Genomic DNA, 21,050 nt, shown 5'->3' on the forward strand with positions numbered 1-21,050 from the left:
GGCTACATCTAAATGTCATGACAAGCATACGTGGTGGGACAGTTGGTACATGGCACACACACACACACACACACCCCTCTGCCGCACATTACATTTATCCTGTTTCAGCTTCAGGGATGAGACCGCACACCTGGAATTACCTTGCTGCTTGACAGCTTCAGTGCTCAAAGGTACAGTAGCATCCCAAATAAATAATTGTGACAACCCAAGAGGTCATTTTTTAGCGCTAATGCGACTAGGAGCAGCTGGTATTCCCGCACTATGCTGTGCCGGTCCGGTTAGCTGCGGAGGGTAGTGAGGGGAAAGGGCTCTGAGAGTGAATGATCGATCGCTTGCTGTTTCTGACAACGAGAGCTTGCTTGAGATTCAGGTGTTTTCAATACAATGACAGCCTTCATGCACTGTCCGCTGCAATCATCCACACTGTAGGGTGTAACGTGCGAATGGAGGGGACCCTGATAAAGTGGACTGCACTGCGTTATCCAAGTTGTTGATAAACATTCAAAAGTGTCAATTTTTGCTATTTGATGTATCTAGAGAAGCACCACTTGGAGAATGTGGGGAGCTTCATTTTAACAGGAAAATATTGCAGCTAACTAAATGGGGAGGGCCTCAGAGTGCTCCAGGGTTTAGCAGCACCATGCTTCAACCCATTGCATGGATGTCACATATTAGAAATAGGTCTAATGTTTCAGCTATTCGTATTCTATTACAATTATAAGGTTCACTGGCAGTGATTATAGTTCTTCAATATCGTCCCGAGAAGTTTTGGTTCTTCATAATTTACCGCTTCAGCATAATGGGCCGGTCTTGTGGAAAAGAGATGATAAATGATGCTGGCAGGGCCTCCTAGATTTATAAAATTTCTATCAAACAGTGCAACAAAAAAATCTGCTTTAGTTAGAAACGGGCTTAGAGTTTTTAATCAAAATTCATGAGTCTTGAATCGTGGTTCAGTAAGCATGAGGAAGACTTGAATCGAAGACTGATTAAAGAAAATAAAAGGCTTATTTTGAAGTCATTTTTCAATGACGCCTTTTAATTGGATGTTAAATCAAACTCTTATCTGTCCTTCTGCAGATAATGTATTATATGGCCTTCCGTCAGTGACCACAGTAATTGATACACTGAATAATAATTGACTTCACAGTTCACGCTCACCTAGTAAAGACCCTGCTTGTGTCAACTACAGTACTGTTGTGTAATTAAAAGTGCAAATAAACCTTTAATTTAAAAAATTAAAAAAAGTTTATATGGCCTAAATTACAAAAAAAAGAAAAAAATACACATTTTGTCCAGTATCACAATCTAAATGTGATTGCTGGCAGGAACAGGTCATTAGGGCAGCAGTCTTGTGTGTAAATGCTCTGTTGGCACATAAATACGATTTAAACTTTTGCTTATTCAATGAAAATTATCACAGGTCATGTGTATTGGTGATACACCATTAGTGTGAACTGTATATTAACTCCCTCCCGTCCCCTGGGATTCTGTTCTCTCTATACAAGCTGAATCACTCAAAGCCTCTTCTGAAATAGCTGACCTACTGTGCCAGTGTATCCAAACACTGCCAGCCCTAATGGAGTTGAAGATATTGAGCATCTAAGAGTGTGGTACTATGTGTGCAGCAGGATCTAATGGGACGTTCTTTGTAAGATCAGTGATGCAATTACAACAGTAAGCCTCCTGATAGCACTGTGTTCAATTCCAAGTGGATAATGCATAAACATTGTGCCAAAGCTTTGACGTCAGACTGCCCTTTAAACAATGTAACTGCATAGCCAGTATTGGCTGCCTTTTAATTGCATTGCAATTGAAAATTACTAGGATGCCATTCTCATTCCAGTTATGATGCTTTTTAACTGCAGCCTAGCTACACTATTATTATTATTATTTTATCTGACCAATCAGATTAGATTTAGATCTCAAGCAGTGACCTGTTGGCTCTGGGAGGTGTCATGTCAGTGTGGCTGCCCCTGGTCAGGTTACTCTGAATCACTGGCTGATGAGAGGTGACGGTTTCCACAGCCCCTTCCAGTCATCCCCTCTTTGTGTCGTTGTGCAGATCTCTGCAGGTGCGTTGAGCTCGGTGGACGCGCAAAGGCCCGCTGATGTGTGGCTTGATCATTGTTTTTAAAGGCTCGTCATTTTCCTTGATTACAATGAGGCTGTGGCGGGTGGCAGACGTTTGACAAGGAAGGTCAGGCTCTTCCTGTAATCTTTTTTTTTTAAATTTGACTGCAGGTTCCTGGTACATGCCCTGACTAAGTGTTTGAAGCTTGTGTGCTTCCAGCTTGTTAGCTGCTAGTCACTGATGGTTGATTGTTGTAATTGCAGCATTAATTTTAAAGGAAGATCCAAATGTGTTCCAGCTGTGTATTAAGCTGCTGAGGACAGAGCAAACAAACACTAGATGATACAGGCAGATTGACACTGTGCTGGGCTGTTTTGACTTTAAGCAGTTTTAAGCTCCCTGCTCCCTGCTCCTGTTTTTTTTTTTTTTTTTTTTTTTAACTGTGCTTTATTAAATTGATCCCATAAATATATAATGAAATGTTATTCCAGGCCACATCATTCAGCCTGTTTATTTGATATCTGAGTAGTGCTTTTGTAAGGTACTATGCTATTCTCCATGGTCTTTTTCTTTTTTAAAACATGATAAATAAGCAAAGACAATTAATTAAAAAACAAAAACATGTTTATACCCTTTTTTATTTTAACAATACAATAAAAAATAAATCATAAACAAAATTAAAAATAAGAGTTCCTGGATACCACTACAGTCATGTCTGGTTTTATCTCTGAGATCCGACTTGGTTTGAATGAATTGCAATCCCACTTCAACAGTTCCACTCTAATAATCCACGAGCTTGTTGTTCTGGCTGTGTGGTGGAGTAGAGAAATAAACAGCACCATGCTTTCCTGCAGCAGCTCAGCTGAGGGGTCCCTTCATTCATGAGGTTCTTCTTTCATTTGGAGGATGTGGGACTCTTTTGTCTGGTGGCTGGCTGCCACACCGGTGATGGAGGGATCTTGAGAAAATATTGATTCTCCTGTAATCCTGCACATTATTGCTTTTTACATTCCACTGGTCCAGCTGAAGCTTCAGGATTCAAGTATGATGTAACCCGAATGTGAATCCTGTGAATGCTGCTTCTCACGGAGCTGCAGGAAAAGGTCAAGCATTCTTTCTGTTCATCGCACCTCTCACCAAGGGACCTACTGAGGACACACACTGTGTTTTACCATAGAAGACTTACAAAGACAGTCAAAGAGACAAACAGTTGGGCGAGCCTTCATCAGTGATGAGCACCTGTGAGGAGGCACTGGCTGTAACACTTGTCTACCCCATTGAACTTGCTGTGAGGAGACACTGGCTTTAACGCTGCCTACTCCACTGAGCTTGCTTCATGTTTTCTCTTAGAATGTTTAATTGAGTGTTTAAAGTTATGGATGCTGCACTGTACAAACACTGTTCCAGAATAAGGAAGCATGAGCTCCAGTGATGATGAACTCCCTCATTTAAATAAGCAGGGGCTCATCCACGTGGAGCAGTATAACCCTTCCCCCTCCCTGATGAATGCTCCTGTTGCCACGCTCCAGTCTATTATGCAGCTTGGACAGCCTGCAAATCAACTTGCAGTTCGTGGAAACCAACACCCTCAAGCCAGTTATTTGGCGTCTTTAAGAGCTGCTGAACATTGCATACCTGTAACTGTGGTGGTGTGGGGAGGGAAGGGCAGGCACTAAGAATACGCCGGTTGAACTTGAACTCTATAGAGAAACCAGGGTGCAGTGAAATTCAAAGCAGGGGCAAAGGAAATCCAAGCAAACAGGAATTGCCACTGTCTCTTTTGATCAAATATGAAAAGAAAATTACCCAGGTGTCAGCTGTGTAGAAACCTAATTATGCTAATTGAATTTGTCATGCCTTTTCATTCAAATACAGCTTCGTGTTTATTGGCACTCGTTAAAGAGCTGAGAATGGGGGGCTCAGTGGAGGTATGGGGGGGGGGGGTGCCTGTGGACACCTGCTGCAGACAGCGCCCCCTGCTGCACAAAATGCTTTCAACCTGCAATTTCTTTTTTATCTGCAAAACTTGTGCAAAATATTAATCGCTGGAAAAACTGCAGTTGCATGCAATACCACCACAGATTACCCTTGCAGTATAAATCATGGATATCCTCCACAATAATGCATTTCTTCATTTTATCCTGTAAATATTGTCACCAGTATAGGCATGAGAATCCCAGTGACCCCCCAGTCTAACTGCAGGGCTCCGCAGCGGTGTGTTTATGGATTTGCTGCTTGCTCGCTTGCTCGCTTGCTTGTTTAAGTGCAGCCATTATTCATCAGGGCCAGCCAGCAATGGACACAGCGAAGTACACAATGAAGCAAGGCATGTTGTAAATCACTGATAGAAATATACACTCAATGAATTCCAGCTCTGATACAGTCGTATAGTGCTTGAATGAATCATTAGGCAGTGGCTTCCAGCTTGTACTGAAGCAGTTCAAGCAGAACTTAAGTTAATGGTTTGAAAGTTTCCCAACTGAGAAACATTTGACTGCAGTGGAACTGCGTTTGTCAATTTGCTGACTTTGAATGTGATGTGAGCAATCCTGCAGTAACTGGCCATTTCTAAACCTCACTGTTCGATCCATTATGGATATTAAATATTGCAATACAAAAGATACCCAACCGTTAACAGCGAATCCCACCTGCCAGAAGCACTGCTGTCAGAATGAATAGAAGTGTTAAGTTATCAGCTAGAAACGTGCTTCATTTCATTAAAACAAACAACTTTAATTAGGTTTGTGCAATTATAAGAAAAACATTGGAGTGCTGCTGCTTTGTAATAATTGAAACTAATAAGGTGTCTAAATACCGGAGAGCGTAGCCAGAGAGAGGGAGAGAGGGAGAGGACTGGCTGACCCAGTCTGCTTGACTTGCAGAGAGATAGATTGTTTATTTACTTGTAGTGAATAAAGCTTTGGTTTCCCTTGACAGTAATCTGATTGCAATGTATCTGCCTGCGTTCTACCCGCAGTGCAGAGTGTGTGCTGATTCAAACCTGCAGGTCTCACTGTGCTGGAAGAGCCGGCTCCCCTGAAACTGGTGTCTCCTTGCAATACCAGCTCCCAGGGGCTCATCAGCTTCTCCACAGCGTGATCCAAATACAGCATACATCAGCTAACAGGAGCTGCGGAGGGGGGAACACAACAGGGGAATACAGCCCTACAAATTAATCCTTTGGTTTGGTTTGGACATTCTTTGGAAAAAGTTAAAAAAGGGCATCATCACCACTGTGGGTTTCTGTCCATCTGTCAAACTGATACACAAAAAAAGGGTGCTTATTTGACCCCCATTGTGATAATGGTGCAACAAGACAGTATACCAATGTCCCTGCAAAATGAACTGGTGCTGACCCGGGGAAGCATGTCTTACTGGTTTTAGAGACCTTGTTATAATGTTTTTGGCCAAAAAAAAAAAAAAAAAAAAAATGAAGTAAAGGTTTGATTTAAGCTGACCACCTTAAACATTGATAGATCTCTTTTATCTTTCATCACAGCTTCATGAAAGCACCATATATAAAAAAAGAAAAAAATTAAATGCTCTTTTTCATTTGTTTCCTGCTTTCCAGTAATGTTAAAACACAGATGGAGCTTGAAATAAATTTGCACACAGCGCAAAAATAGTATATTTAATTAGACTGAAGCAAGGCCCTAAATCATATTACTCTTCCCGTGACAGGAGCACTACCATTAGAAGCACTGCGAGCAGAGTTACAGGCACAAATCTACATTAGTAACAGATAATTGGAATAAGAGAGGACGTTTATACGGACTGGAATCCATGCGAAGCCCACGGCTCTGTCTGATTTCGAGTCAGTGGAGACAGAGAGAGGTTCTTCACATGAGAGAGAGGGGGTGGCACAGCTTGATTGCAAGGTCAGATAGGGTTGGTTCAAAGCCGTCTTTCGTCTCTGCAGCTTTCAGAGTTTCATCTCCAGTAGTGAAACGAGCGCATGTCTCTCACACCAACCACGAGGTTCACAACAGTTAATGTAGAGTAGGTGGTTCAACTAGCATGTTTTTTTTTTTTTTTCCTCTCCAATGACTACTAAAATCAAGAGGAGATGCAACTGAAGTAGATATAATTCATTTATTTGCTTGTAAACATCAGGAGTGTGTTGTTTTGAAACCAGAAGGTTCTTGTCCAATTCACATACCGCAGGGTAGAAGGCACGTTTGATGGAGTTTCAGACAAATGGAAAAAAAAAATCTATTTGAAATGAAAAGAACAACTGCACAATGACCACTAGAGCAGTGGGGTTGCTATTGAAACTAATACAACCTTAAGGACACCTTGAATGTAAAGATACTACTTGCAGCCAGCTGCTAGCTAGTGGCCACTAGTACATATAGAAACTGTATTCCTCAACCTCCCCCTGGACACTGAACAGAGTCCACAGATCCCTGTGGTTGTAAGAATGCAGGATCACAGCACTGTCCCTGTTGAGTGCATGTCTACACGCTGGTACTGTAGTAATTGCAGTGTTTTCTCCCTCTACAGCTCTTGTACTGGGTTGCACTGCTGCGCTGACATGCTAATACCTGCTTTTGATCAGTCGCAATCAGAGCGGTTAGCAGCAGAATAACTCCTCAAGCCAGGAGGGGCAGAATCTCCAAAGATTAAAATAAATAAATAAATAAATAAATAGACAGTCATTTGATGTCCAGAATAGGTATAATAATTAAAGGAGATGAGAGAGTCTTTTAGGAGGGACTGGTTGCTAAACAAATAATTGCTGGGTGGCGTCGTGAATCAGAGCAGAGAGTCCTTATAAGTGTCTATTTGAGGACCTGAATCTGCATAACTGCTGCTTTACTGAAACAATAGACTACCCATTATGAGCCAGGAGGCCCCGGGTTCAAGCCCCACTGTTGGAGCACTAAGCACTACTCAGGGGACATGCTGGAAATACATTTCAATATTTTTGAGTGCTGCTTGTATCCAGATGTTGGAACTGCAGTAAAGAGATCCTACAGGCAAAGTATTAACGCATTCTGAATTGTGCAGATCAAATGCAACCCTCAAACCATATAGAGAATTGAACCTGCCGTTTAAGAATTCGAAATGAAAATAAAATAAAAAAGAAAGGTGACCTTTTGAAATGATCCATGCTGATGTTTTCTGAGTGTGATACCTTTTCCCCCTACAGTAGCATGCCCCTTATATTTCTATCTTGTTAATTCATGCAGATTGAGCTCCTTCATTTTGCCTTGGAGAGCAGGTGCCGCACCTCTGTACTGAGGGTATCATTCGGAATGATTAGCGAGTGGAGAGGAATGCTGAATTAAACTACCTTGAGATTACGCATTTCCCATGCTGCAGTCTGGCCCTCTGCTTTATGCCTGGGTGGTCATATTTTGAAATGTCCCCAGGACCAGCTTTTCCTGCAGTCACGCTCCTCCTAGCATCTGAAAGCTGTTGTGCTTTGCATGGTAATTAGGTCCCTTTGTTCAGTCTTTTAATGTGGTGGTGCTCGGGGCTGCAGGAGGAACGACGGTGCTCAGGAAGGCTAGGTGTGTCTGGAGCCGATCATTTGCAGCTAATTCTGCTTATTATTATACACTGGGCATATTCTTTGGTTATATTTGTTTGTTTTAACGCAAGCCCCCAGACTATTACAAATATTTTTCAATTTCATATTTTTCTATCTGCCTGAGAAAGAATCTGGCCTACAAATATCCAGTATTTCTATTGCTAATTCTTTTTTTTTTTCATTTTTCTTCGTTTTCTAAACCAAGGCTTAACCCCTTAAGTGCTAAACATTTTGAGTCTTGGTACAAAAAATAAAGATGATAAACAACTCTGAATATTTTAAGTCAGATCTTAGGTGGTTCCTTCCAATGAACCCTGTTTTATAAACCTGTAGATTTAAAGATTTACTGTATCTCTTGATGTAGTGTTTGTATAGTAGATTTTTAGTATAATTTGTTGTTTGCCCTTTAGTCGAGTAAGTGGAGATGGCAGGGGCTGCTGAGGGCTCTGTAAGGGGGTCCCTGAAGAGTGTCTCTGTCTCTCTGTGTTAGTTTCTGCTCCAGCAAGGGTCAACATCCTCCAATAACAAGCAGTCAAGTGAGCAGCGCTGAGCTCCCACTAGCCAGTCAATGAGGACACATCCTCTGCGGGCTACTGCTTCCTGCATAGACCGACTCCAGCTTTAAGTCCCCATTCATTTATTTCCTTATTTCACTGTCCATTACATCTTTTGCTTCTGGGATTCAGGTTCGATTCCTGTCTGGATTGGTGCTGACAGAGCAGACATGAGCTCAGAGAGATGGACCCCTGAGTGAAGCAGCTCCCACTAGTGCTTTGATAGAAAAGAGGGTGGACTGCCATGTAAGATAAAGAAGCCCATTGGGCCGGTCGGTCAGTGGTGAGGTCCCATTGTTACCAGACCCCATGGCTGTGTTTAAAAGACTCCCTGGTTTGTATACAAGACTCCCTGCCATGTATGCAACAACCAGGTTTGTTTATAGGACTCTCTGCCTACAATTGCAACTTCAAAATGAAACTTTGTTTTTTTTATGTTGTTGCGCACTTTTGCCCAAATTGTGTATATACTTCACATCCACAAAGTAGATCCCCCCCCCCCCAAGCCCCAAAACAATGCTGCCCCAAAAAGTAACTTTGAGTCGCTTGTTACTGGTATCGTTATTTATTGTTTTTTTCCTTTCACAATAAGCTGTACAGACTGCACTTTGGAGCCTTGGTAAATGTATCCCACTGTGTCACACAAAAAACAAGGTTAACTAATGGAGTTGCATGGAAAATAGAGTGAAAGTATTTTTTAAAAAAACACTCCTACTGCAATAACACTCCCCCCCCCCCAGACTAATTAGAAGCACCAATGCCCATTTTAAGTCCTTCCTGTTTACTAACAGCAGCTAGTGTCACAAGCACACTATTTTATTTTCCATGTTGTTCTCTGTCAATGCTATATGATATAGATGTTGTTTTTTCTGTTTTGCAAAAGGAAACCACAAGCTCCTGTGGTTATTTTCTCAAAGCTGGGTTGTTGGAAAGGAAAGGGTCACAGGGCTTTTGTGAATGAAAACAAGTCAGCCGGAGGTCATGTGAGCCAGTGAGTTTCAGGAAGGCTTTCACAGATACAAGCAAGAGGTGTTTGCTTGAGATTGTGGCAACACAAAGCATTGCAAATGAAGTGTGAAAATTAGATTGGATGTGTGGAAACACGGAGAGCTTCAACAATGCGCAATATTGAAACACAAATATCTCTTCGCTTATAGAAGAGGCTGGGTAAATATAAAGCAGTGAAGCATTTAATTAGCGGAAATACCTGATTACTGAAATCCATTTATTTTATTTTTTAAGAAATAAAATCTGGATTTTACGGTTGCCAGAATAAGCTTGTTAGCAAGAAAAAGTAAGAAGGATTGAAAGCACTGGTACATTTGGAAATGCACATTTGAAGAGTGGCGTCCTGAATAGCAAGGTGGTGAAAGGGGAGCGGGGGAGGAGCTTCAGAACTACAAGGTCCACAATTCCAAGCAGGCAGTTCCACTGTCATTGGCTCCTGGATGCTCAGACGTTAAGCCCCAACTCCATGATTTTTTTTGTGCCCACTGATGATAGAATGGTTACCACTGAAAAACAATCAAAACCACAGTTTCGCTTCCTGGCTGTGCCAAGTTGCAGATCTTCACCTGTTTAGAGTATAGGGTAATGTTTTTTTTTTATTTTTATTTCAGCTAAAGAGAATAATCATACACCTGCACACTATTGTTGCTCCTTGTGTTAGACTCAATCTTTTCTACAGAGAGAGAAGGCTCGGGCAGGGGCATTTCTGAAGGCTCCTTTAATTTGATTGTCCAGAGCTTTGAATCAAAGCCAGGGAGACTAGGAGGATATCATCTCCATGCGTCTTTGAGTAAAGTGGTAATTTTCAGAACTGTCGCTTCTCCCGTATGAGTCCATTTGCACAGTAATACAAACTAGCATGCTGAAGCTGTTTACTGATCAGGACATCTTTGTCTGATTTGTGACCTGAAAGCAAGGGTTATCTTTCTCAATGTACTTCCAGCACACACTGCGAGAGAGAGAGAGAGAGAGAGAGAGAGACACATCTCCACTATGGCATAGTTCTGAAGTGGAATGAGCGCCTGTAATGACCCTCATCCTATTTACATTCCTCTGTTAGGAAAAACGCATGAAAGCCATGGACTCGGGAGCTTTTTAAACAATATTAAAGTAAGTCTCTTTGTAAACATTCTTAACCCGACATGTTTGTTAGTTTAGCACACTGATACCTCACAAATGTCCTGCTGGACACTTCTGTACGCTGAGATTTTACTTTATTAACATTACGTGAATAAATCAACTGCATACACCTCAATGAGTCTGTTTTGTATTTTATTTTACTGGCATCTAGATGTCTGTGTATCTATCTATCTAAACGCAAGCCTGTGTTTTTCTGTTTCTCTTTACTCGTCATTCACCTATCCACAAAGATGATCTGTCTGTGTCTCTTTCTGTCTTAAAATGTACCAGTTGAAATCAGTCCTACCGTTTCTTTAAGTACGCTTTGAGCTGTGCTGAGAATATCGAAGCTCCTAAGAGACTTTGTTAATAAAGGCAGTAATGCTTCTTATCTGTTGTTGATGTGCAGACGTTTTCTGAGCCGCTGTTTTTGAGAGAAGTGATTTCTGCTCCAGTAATTGCTTGTGGAATTGCTCGGGATCTCCACATAATTCAAAGGAATAGGTCTTCTTTCTTTCTGTTTTCCTAAAAGGTTTCTGCAGTCTCGCAGAGTGAGGTGACTGACACATTTTTCTTGAGCGCTCGATGCTGCAACAGTAAGTTTAAATGATAAGTGCCACTTGAAGCGATCATTGCATCTGCCAATGAATAGTTTTTTAGCAGAAGCAGCTGGAACCCTGCAGTTGGGAGCTTGTTAAAGGGCTGGATGAGATGGTTTGGAGTGGAATGTTACTCTACAGGATCTTAGTGTAGTTCAGCAATCCACAGCAAGCTGGACAGATGCAACAATGAATCGATTTGTCAATATTGTATTTTTTATCTTGCAAGCCTCAATTTACCATTAATTGAATAATTGATTCATCTTCCTGGCCGTCTATTTGGAGTATATTATATAACTAGTGTTTTTCTGTTCTTCCATTTTACTAAAAAAGTTATTTCAAGGCATTGATTATTATTGTCTGTTTAAAATTCGTTTAAATTTGTTTCTGATTGCAACTCTAGAGAATATATCGCTGAAATCAGTGGGTTAAAGTTCTTGACGGTTGATATCACTGGCTTGCTTTCAGACCCTGGTGAGAGGTTTGTCTTGAAACAGGTCACATTGCCTCTTTGAGTACCTCTAAAGCTTGGGACCCTTTGCCTTCTCTCCCTCCCCCTGGAAAAGGCATGTGTGCCTTTCAGCTGGTCTGCCTGGAGAGCAGAGGGAATGATTTGTAAACCAATTCAATCTGGCTGTAAAGACAGGTACCAAGAGGACCCCTGCCGCTGCTTGGAAATAGGCTGTCAGCTGGAGGGTTCTGGGTTGGCAATTTGTAAACTAAAAAGAAACAGTGAAGACGACTCTTGGGCGTTTTCAGCGACTCTTAAGTCTGTAAGGCACGGTCCTTCACAAAGGAGCAATACTACCTGTTATTAAAGATTCCCGTTTTATCACAGATAATTAAAAGCTTCATAACAAATAAAAAAGTAGCTTAATTAGTTTTTAATTTTAGCGAGAGGAACATGAGTAACTCGGAGTCTTGGTAATGAGATCAGCAGAAACACTATTCCTGATTCGTTTATTTATTTATTTATTTTTTGAAAACATCTGATAAGATTTCTTGCGCTGAGCATGAAAACTGTGTTTCCATGGGAACAGGGTATTAGCTACTGCCCTTGAGCAAATAGAAAGTTTATGGGTTTGCAAAAGGTTTGTCTGTGAGGAGTGTTTACCAGCAGTGTCAGACAGGCACTTCAGAAACCTCTGAGTAATTAGGTTTTTTTTTTCTTTTCATCTTTGGGTAACACAATTCCCTTTTCTGTACCTCACCGCTGTGCTGCTGATAACCTTGAATTCTTACACTATGGGGTAGATCAGCACTCATTAGAAACAGATTCAGCTAATACTAACACAGACCACTGCTCTGCATGTTGTCTTACCGTACAGATCTCTGATAAGAGACACTTTCACCACTTGGTCTTACTGACCACTTGGTGAGAGGGATCATGTGCAAGTGCGAGCCAGGCCAGAATTAACAGCTAATAAAACAGTAGCGCGTGCATTTGTTCCTCGCGGTACCATGGTCGTTGAGTAAACACGCTGTCATGCAGTGGATGTCTATGAGTGGAGATTTCTAATGCAGCAGTAAAACCCACAGGCTCTCCTGGCATTCAAAGTGACCTTTCTGTGAGAGCGCCAGCCACAGGGCCACGCTGAGGGCACAGTGATATCAGAGCTCAGATCAGTCACCATGGGGCCACACTGGGGGCAGTGACATCACTCAGGGGTCAGTGCAGTCACCACGGGGCCACGCTGCGGGCACAGTGGCATCACTCAGGGGTCAGTGCAGTCACCGCATGCCTGGCCTTGGCCTCTTCAATAAGCAGTAAGGGGTTCTTGCTATCACTGTGGCAGGACAGTATTTGAAAAGCAACACATTTTACATATTATTCTTATTTTCTTTCTTTTCTTTTAAATAAAGTGGTATATTTTCAAAACAGTTCTGAAATGCTGTTTTTTTTTGGGGGGGGGGGGTTTGCATCATTTTTCTATTCATCAGAACACACCCATGTGCATTGTGAATAGGGTCTAATGTAATAAAAACAGTTTTAAAAAAGACCTGTTTTATTCAACTGGTGTCGTTCAGCTCTCATATCAAGGGCCGCATTGTTGGCTGTTCTTTTATATCATGATAACAAAGGGGTATGTGAAATGTCACTCGGGGTCAGAAACGATTGCATGCTGGTCAGTATCTCCCAGACTGCTATCAGCACTGATTAATGAACACTGTACACACAGATTTACTTTTCTTGGTTTGTCTTTATCAAAGTAAGGTACTGTTATCTTATACTTCTGAACAAGTAAAGCATTTTACCGTTGCCCAGAAAAAAATCTTCTGCTGTGCATATTACTATGTAAAAAGAAAAAAATGTATAAAGAATGTGCTTCTCTCCAGCCCTGAATTATCTAGCTTTCACATTCTGCTGCTGTTGCACAAGCTTAGGGCTTAATGTTTGATGCTATCTCAGAGGGTTAAGCCACTGCACGCTTCGCTGTGATGTCACAGTAGTACATGATGGTAGGACGTGCACATTGGCAGGTACAGATATTGTGGGCACAGACATTCTTCAGTGTGGTGTAGAGAGAGAACAGGGAGTCTGTGGGGAGCAGAGCCCTCTGCTTCGGGGGAATTCTATGTGAGACGGTCTGGCATCAGAATTCTCAAATAACAAAAAGCTTCTCTTGTCTGTTGCCAGAGTCTTAGCAGTTAGGCATTCCTAAAGTGAAATTAATAGCCTACAGTGTTTTAAACTCTGTGGAGCGGTTAGAGATTACAGCTCAGAAGATCTGATACCTGCTGTTTATTATAGCCAGTACAGTACTTCTGGTGATGTGGTCCTGTCTGTCTGTCACATACATACTATATAACGAGTTCCCTTTATCGTTAACATACTAAAACAAGAATCTAAAATAGTGCAGCTTTCTGTAAATGCCATCCCAATGTAGTACTGAATACACACCCCAGAAACAAGAGCTCAGTGACCAGCCTGCTCATCAGAAGAAGCAATCGCTCGCCTGCAGGCCAAGGGGAATTGTTAGCAGCTTTAAGAGTTAAGGCACATCATTCCTTAGGGTCAATTACAGCCGTGACTTGAATTGAGAGGAACATGTTATCGCTAACTAATTCACCGCTGTATGTGTTTGAGAGGGTCTGATAGTAGGTTGTAGCAGCACACAGCATGTTACTAGGGCATTATATCAACCTTATAACTACTTTATAACATATCAGACAGCCAATAGTGTGCCATTACATTGCAATACACTTCTATAGCATGTCAGCAACTACTGTTAGTAACATGTAATTTTACATGTAGTAACACAGATTTTATTTGAGGGGCTTTTTCCTATTGAATGAATGAATGAATAAAATGGTGACATGCTGAAACTGTTGTCCATCTGTGTCCTGCACCATGGAGATGAACAGTGTATTACTGTTTCCGCTGAGATTTGTCCAGCTTGTCATTTTGGTGTCATAACACTGCATCATGAGTTTTATTACATTTTTTTTTGCCTTTTGACTGCTATTCTATAAAACGATGTGTTCTTTCCTTTTTATTTTTCACAGGTCAGCCTTTCAAATGACCCCAGCTGTGTTGAAGAAATACTGCGGGTGAGTTTGACTTTCTCCTCTTGGTTTTTTTTCCTGTATAATATAACTTGCACACAGTGATCCAAAGGGTGTGCAGAAAATGTGTCTGACGGTCCCTTTAAGTGAAGCATCGTACAGTATATTGAACCCCCAGGGATGTGGAATCTTGCTTGCAGCAGAGGGTCTGGTGTCTCTGGTTAATGTGCTCCCTTCTATGGAAGCACAGCATCTCTGTGCACAATGCAGGCATGTTTTGTATGTGAGGTTTGTGTCAGGATTGACACTCCAGATGGCTGGAGTGGACCTGTTGCATTTTGCACCAGAGGTGTTAGTGGATGCCACCTGCTGAGCCACCAACACTCTGAGCAGTGTTGAGAATTTGACAGGCTGCTTGATTATAGTGTGTGTAGGTGTGTCACCGCACACACGTTTCATCACAAGGTTATGAAGGTGCCAATATTGCATGCATGCCTTAGTGCTTGACATGTACTCGAGTTGCATATGCAAGTTTGCATGTGTGTGTGCGAGAGTTTGATTCTATACGAGCACGGCTGCTTGGTGCTCTGTGGGGGTTGCATGGTATGTATTTTAAACGATTAAACGCACGTCATTGGGGAAAGTGAGTAACAAGTTGCCTGACCCTGTGAATTACGTGAACCTGTCATATGTGGGGAAGGAGATGATGTCAAATAATGGTTGCCAGGCAACCCTGTGTTTAGCTGTCAAGAAGAATGAGTAAGAGTGGCCACTTTTAATAGCTGAGTAAATAACTGAATCCCTTCCTGCCTGCCTGCCTGTCTGAAGGTGTTTTATATAAGGGTCTCTCTGGCAGACTGTACACTTCCCACTTTAGAAGCAAGTTCTGTTACAATACAGGCCACCTGCCGTTACATAAAATAATAATAATCATAATTTATAATAATCGGTGGCAAGCAGGGTCCATCAGACCCCAATAATGAAAATCTAATTTAAGACAGCAATCATCCACTTGTACTTTGCATTGCTCTCACTCTCTCTCTCTCTCTCTCTCTCTCTCTCTCTCTCTCTCTCTCTCTCTCTCTCTCTCTCCTGTTGTTTTTTCGTTCTTCATGCTAGTGGAGATGCTTTTTGGCTTTAGAAACATGTCGCATTTCTATAATTATCCTTCAAATCTCACTGTTGATTTATGCCAGATAAGTGCCACTGTGGGTAGCTCGCAAATCTATCACTGGAGCAGGCAGCTTGTTCAGTGCGCAGGAATCTGGAGCATGTCCTACAAGCCCCGAGCTGAGAGCTGGAGCTGGGAGATTGCAGACTGCCGGGAGCAGTGGTGGCGAGAACAGGAAAACAGCAGAATACTAAAAGCCATTAATAATCCAATAAAATGCAAAATGAAAGAAATGTTGGATTTTGAACTGCCAGATGGAAAAACACTGAAGTAGACGATCTCTTTGGTCAGTGCGATGTCAGTGAGTGGTGTTTGCCTGGCTGGAAGTAGACAGTCTCTTTGGTCAGTGCGATGTCAGTGAGTGTTGTTTTCCTGGCTGGAAGTAGACAATCTCTTTGGTCAGTGTGATGTCAGTGAGTGGTGTTTGTCTGGCTGGTATTGTATTATGTGGTGGCTGTATTGAATTGCTGTGGCATTGTAGGTTGTCACTGAGAGTGAGTGATGTGCCTGATTAACTCAGTTGTGCGTGTTAACTGGTCGTTAGATACACTGTATCAAACTACATGTTATAAAGCTTACGTGGTGCTAAGAAAGCAGCACCCTGGGTTGCATCAGCCACCACTCATGGTTATCCCACGATTAGCCTTTCAAATAAGTTCTTAATAGAGTCCAGGTGGATTCTCAGGTAACACAGCACTAATACAAGGTAGGTTGATCATATCACCTGCTTAGTCTCACAGTTTTACATTGATTTTGACAAGCAGTAATGCCATTCTGTTCACATTAAATTGTATCCCTTCTGTGTGCATAAATACAATACACTAGAGTATTGTAAATAAATAAACACACACATATACTGTAGCATGGCTGTAACTGCCTCCTCTTCAGTGTTACTGTATTTACTCAGAACACATACTTGTACACACAGTGCTGCCAAGATGTATAAACAGTCCACAGTCCACAATATAATAAAGACCCAGGGATCCGTTGTCAAGAGCAGCGCCACCAAGAGAAAGAAGGAAACGCTTCCACAATAAAACCCCTTGTGAGTGTGCACTGCAATAGCTCAGACATGACACAAGAGCAGCTTTTCTGTCCGCTTCACTCAGACCCTGTAATGCCAGGGCTGGGTGATCCCAGCAGACTCCTCTCTGATCCTCTGCTTGCCACACTTAATAAAAAGCAACCTGCTGCTCGGACTGCAGTCACAGGCAGGCAGGGGCTGAGCTCTTCAGCAGCGGGGATTAGCATCTTAGCGGTGGGGGTGTCTCCAAATGTATTTACCACAGCATTGTAACTGGCTTTTCAGTTTGTTTACAGTGCCAAGAAAACAAGCTTTCTCTTGTTGAAGCCTTGGCCACATACATACATACATACATGCATGCATACATGCATACACACATACACACATACACAGATTTCTTATACCTATTTCCATCACTGATGCATACATACAGCAGATGCAATCAGGGATCATGAAAAGAACGAAATCCAGTACTGTCGAATAGCCCAAGCATCCCTTGGTTGAAGGGAAGAATAATTGATACTCGCGGATATAACCTTTATGGTTGGTGGGTCTTCAGCTTGAGAAATCTCTGCTGCTGGGGAAGATAAAGGAGGTGTTTGATAGCTTACGCAAGTTTATTTATTGCAGCCACAGAGATGGCTGACATGGAGCACACCACCCAGACAGGCAGGTTTTACACAGCATCTAAAACTTTGCATCATGTTAGCACAATGTGCCGGCAGATTACAGATCATCACTTCCAGTGTATCAGAGCAGTAGTGACAGAACGATATCAACAAATTAGCACTTCATATCTGCACAGGCTACTCCTCATTCAGCCAGCAGTCACACAGGTGTCCGAGCTGCTAGTCAGACAGGACAACGTGTGCTGTGGATTGAAAGATAGGGTTGTGCATTGAAAGATATATGGAGAGGTGAGGACTTGGTTGTGTTTCTTTATACAAGCACCAGCAATTCACCTTGCAAGCTTATGCAATAAGAGATCCCACACAGGTGCAGCATTCAAGACTGAGCAGACTGGCCGTTCTCATAGACTAGTGTCTGATTCTGTGGGGCTCACTGCTGATATAAGTAGTGTAACGTTTGAAAAGAGTGTTTGACTTACAGGAGCACAGTCCAGAAGATAGCAGAATAAAATAATGGATCCCTCTAATTCCAGTGTTATTATCCGAATATCAACACTACAGAGCCTTTTTCATTAACAGATTCGTGCCAACCTCTATTGCAAATAATTGTCTGGCATTATTGGGATTTCCAACAAACTAAATCTTCTTTGTGCAGTAATAAAATTTCGCTGTGTATTGTCAATGATGTATCATTTTCACACAAGCTCGGTTGTAACGGTACTTTATGCATTCAAGATTTCCCATTTCTCATTGCATGCTGAGCTGATGAGAACTGAAATGGCACTTAAACGCTGCATGCCATTGAAGAGATCCATATACCCACCACTCACACAGCATTCCTCTTCTACCATTTAGACGTCAAATTACTTATTGTTGTTTTATTTCCTCCTGACCTGCCTTCAATCCAATGCACTGAAATCATTTTCCCCAAGCATTTTTCATTTCTAGCTTGCGGAGTGCCTTGAAATGAATTCATTTAATGGCTTGAAAAATGAATGTGAAGGGGCAGCCTTGATTTGATCCTTCATTTAAATGCACCTGTTTTTAATTGCAGTACTTCAGTGACTGGACAGTGACTTCAGTGAATGTGTAACCCTGAATCATTTTATTTACACATCACTAGACAGGGCTGACCCACTCCATCACATTGTAAAAACTTAACTGCAATTGGAAACTGTCAGGGAGCAGACTGAGGATATTCTGAATATTTATAATGAAGGGAGTTTTGTGTTTGCTCTTGGGGTTGTCTGTAACAGTGTACTGCTGTACTGAATGCTTAGGAGTCTTGTAGGACTGTCAAGACAAGGTAACACAGATTTGGAGACACTTCACATTCATAAAAACATCTTTTGATTTTAATCGGTGCCTTTGTCAGGGTTAATAAAGACATCCTTTAGTATCCTTTAGTATGTTAATTGAGAGACTGAGTGGGTCAGTGCCTGGATGATTAGTGTCTGTGAGTGAGAGAGCACTGCAGAGAGACAGTTGGTTGGGATTTCTGTTTGATAAGAAACCCATTCTAGACAATAACGTACTGTGCATCTCTCCCTACAACATTCAAGAAATCGAAAGAGTAAATAACTGCAAATCCCATTTTAGTACCCAGTGAGGGGAGACCAGGGTTCCTCTGTGTATTTCTGATCGTGGAACAACTACAATATAATAGAGGGGTCTCTATTAATAGATCAAATAATACGTTTAACTGACGGCACAAACAAACAAACACAAATCAGTAAATCTAAGTGATGAGTGCATCATGTTTCAGTGAACGCTTGCCTCTCGCTCATCAAAACAAGTGTGTGTGTGCTGAGAAACGAAACCTGTGAGGCCTCGCAGATCGCACTGAATCAGCCCCTGGCTATGAGGAGCAGAGGGCTGCAGACACCCACTCCTGTCTGGTACAGCAGAGGCTACTGACTCATGCCTCAGTCACAGGGCACAGCAATCTGTCTGAAGTTTGGAACTGTACCGGCATTGAAGAGAAAAACATAAAACCGCAATTCAATGTAAGGTTCAAAAGCCCACTGTCCTTCAGTTTCTGTGCCTCCCATTAGTAGCCAGTCTTGTGCAGCCTGTGAGCTGTAGTGATTATGAAAGACTTGCACACATATATTTAGTATTATTGTGCAGAGCAATCTGTATGCTGCATCAGAATTGAGTGGAATAGGTTCTGATCTCAGTAGAATGATACAGTGTTTCCATTTCATCTTGCAGGAGATGACCCACTCATGGCCGCCGCCATTGACAGCAATTCACACTCCCGGAAAAGCAGAGCAGACCAAGTTCCCCATTCCATCCAAGGTGGATCCTCCCATACAGCTCCATACATACAGCACCTTGCGTGAACATTGACCATAAATAGCTTGCAGACCCCAGCCCTGCTCCTGACCAAGCTCAGATGGAAAGGCACTCTGTTTGGAGTGTTGTTAACTGCACTAGAATTACATGTACACTTCCAATTTCTTTGAGGGATTTTCATGAAACTCAAAGTTAGACGGCATAAATTGTATTGATGAAGCACCCTATGGCACAGTACAGTGCATTGAGTAATTTACCACCATTAAATGCAAATAAATGAAAACAGCTAAATTAGCGCCCGCTAATTAGCAGGGCTAGCAATAGTTTCTCCACAGTGTGAGGGACATGTCTAGGTTACTTTGGTTCCCACTTCTTGCAGGGGCATCGCTTGTTACACTTCTAATAAGTATTTATTTCAATAGAGCAGAAGGCTTCCATAGAAAACATGACCTCCTGTGTAATTGTATGTGTCCTTTTAAAAAAGGAGCAGCAGATACAATACAGTATATTGCATAGCCCCATAATAAACCCTGCACTCACTTATGCAGTTTGTCAGCCCCAGAGACTGGAGGAGGCCTGCTCAGATAATACAGGAGACCTCAACCTTGCTCTCCCCTTCTCGATGATAGATTAGCTTCCCCTCTGAGACACTGCACAGGAGATGTTCATTTAGAAGACAACGGTGGGAAAGAATCGCAGCGAGACGCTACAAATGAAAATGTAAAAACCCTTTCATTGTAGCGACAATAATGCAGGCCACGTTATCTGTGCAGCAGCTCTGGGTAAGAAAAGAAAAAGAAATAGGCTGTAAAATGGCAGGGTCATTTTTTTTTGTTACTGGAAAACCATATAATGAGATAATAACACAGGAATTGGGTTACGTGGAAGCACTGAACCTTGTTTCCTATTGGGGGGAAAAAAGCAACACCAATATTATTGCTAGTGTGAACACTGGAAGCAGTAAAGACTCTGCTCTGTGTTGTAGGCGGGTCTGTTTCAGTTCACAATGGCACTGCCGATTCCCCACATTGAACAATCCTGGGATACAGCTGCAGTATCTGTGTTTGCAAACGTCCCAGTGCAGAATCAGACCAACTAAAATGGGCTGCAATGGCTCGAGAGGAGCTTTGTTTTTAAACACTTGGCTATTCTTGTAAGAGACAGCTCTGTTTGGACTGTGATGTGCACCGCTGCCCTCTAGAAGCAGGGCTGTCACTCTCAGGACCAGATAAGGTAGAGCAAACAACAGAAAAGGCTTTTTTATTCTTCCAAGGATTTAAAAAAGAACCCTGCACAATAGAACGAACCGTATAAACGAATGAGTAGGATGAGAAAGCTTTAGGATACCTTTTTAAAGAGAGAAAGGAATGACCTGAACTGCGGCCAAAACGTTTTTTCAAAGAAGTTTAACGATCATAGTTCGTGTTACAGTATCTTACCCAGGCTCATAATGTGCACTGTGTGCCGATAGTTGGAAGGTATCTGGTCCCAAGCCAATGACTGATAGCTGGGAACTACAGGAACAGACTGG

General features: G+C 42.1%; 1 protein-coding gene across 7 annotated transcripts in view; it reads left to right on the forward strand.

The window, feature by feature from the left end:
* The window catches only part of LOC121295268 (AF4/FMR2 family member 2-like), a 127,895-nt gene that overhangs the window by 60,953 nt on the left and 45,892 nt on the right, over positions 1 to 21,050 (forward strand). For 6 of the 7 annotated variants that reach the window (XM_041219716.1, XM_041219717.1, XM_041219718.1 and 3 more), the window contains 2 exons: positions 14,398 to 14,442; positions 19,436 to 19,522. In XM_041219716.1, the coding sequence (XP_041075650.1) occupies positions 14,398 to 14,442; positions 19,436 to 19,522 (132 nt within the window). The remainder of the gene's footprint in view (positions 1 to 14,397; positions 14,443 to 19,435; positions 19,523 to 21,050) is intronic. The other variant, XM_041219722.1, reaches the window with a different exon arrangement.

The sequence above is a fragment of the Polyodon spathula genome, chromosome 20 (genome assembly GCF_017654505.1).
Source record: "Polyodon spathula isolate WHYD16114869_AA chromosome 20, ASM1765450v1, whole genome shotgun sequence".
NCBI lineage: Eukaryota > Metazoa > Chordata > Actinopteri > Acipenseriformes > Polyodontidae > Polyodon > Polyodon spathula.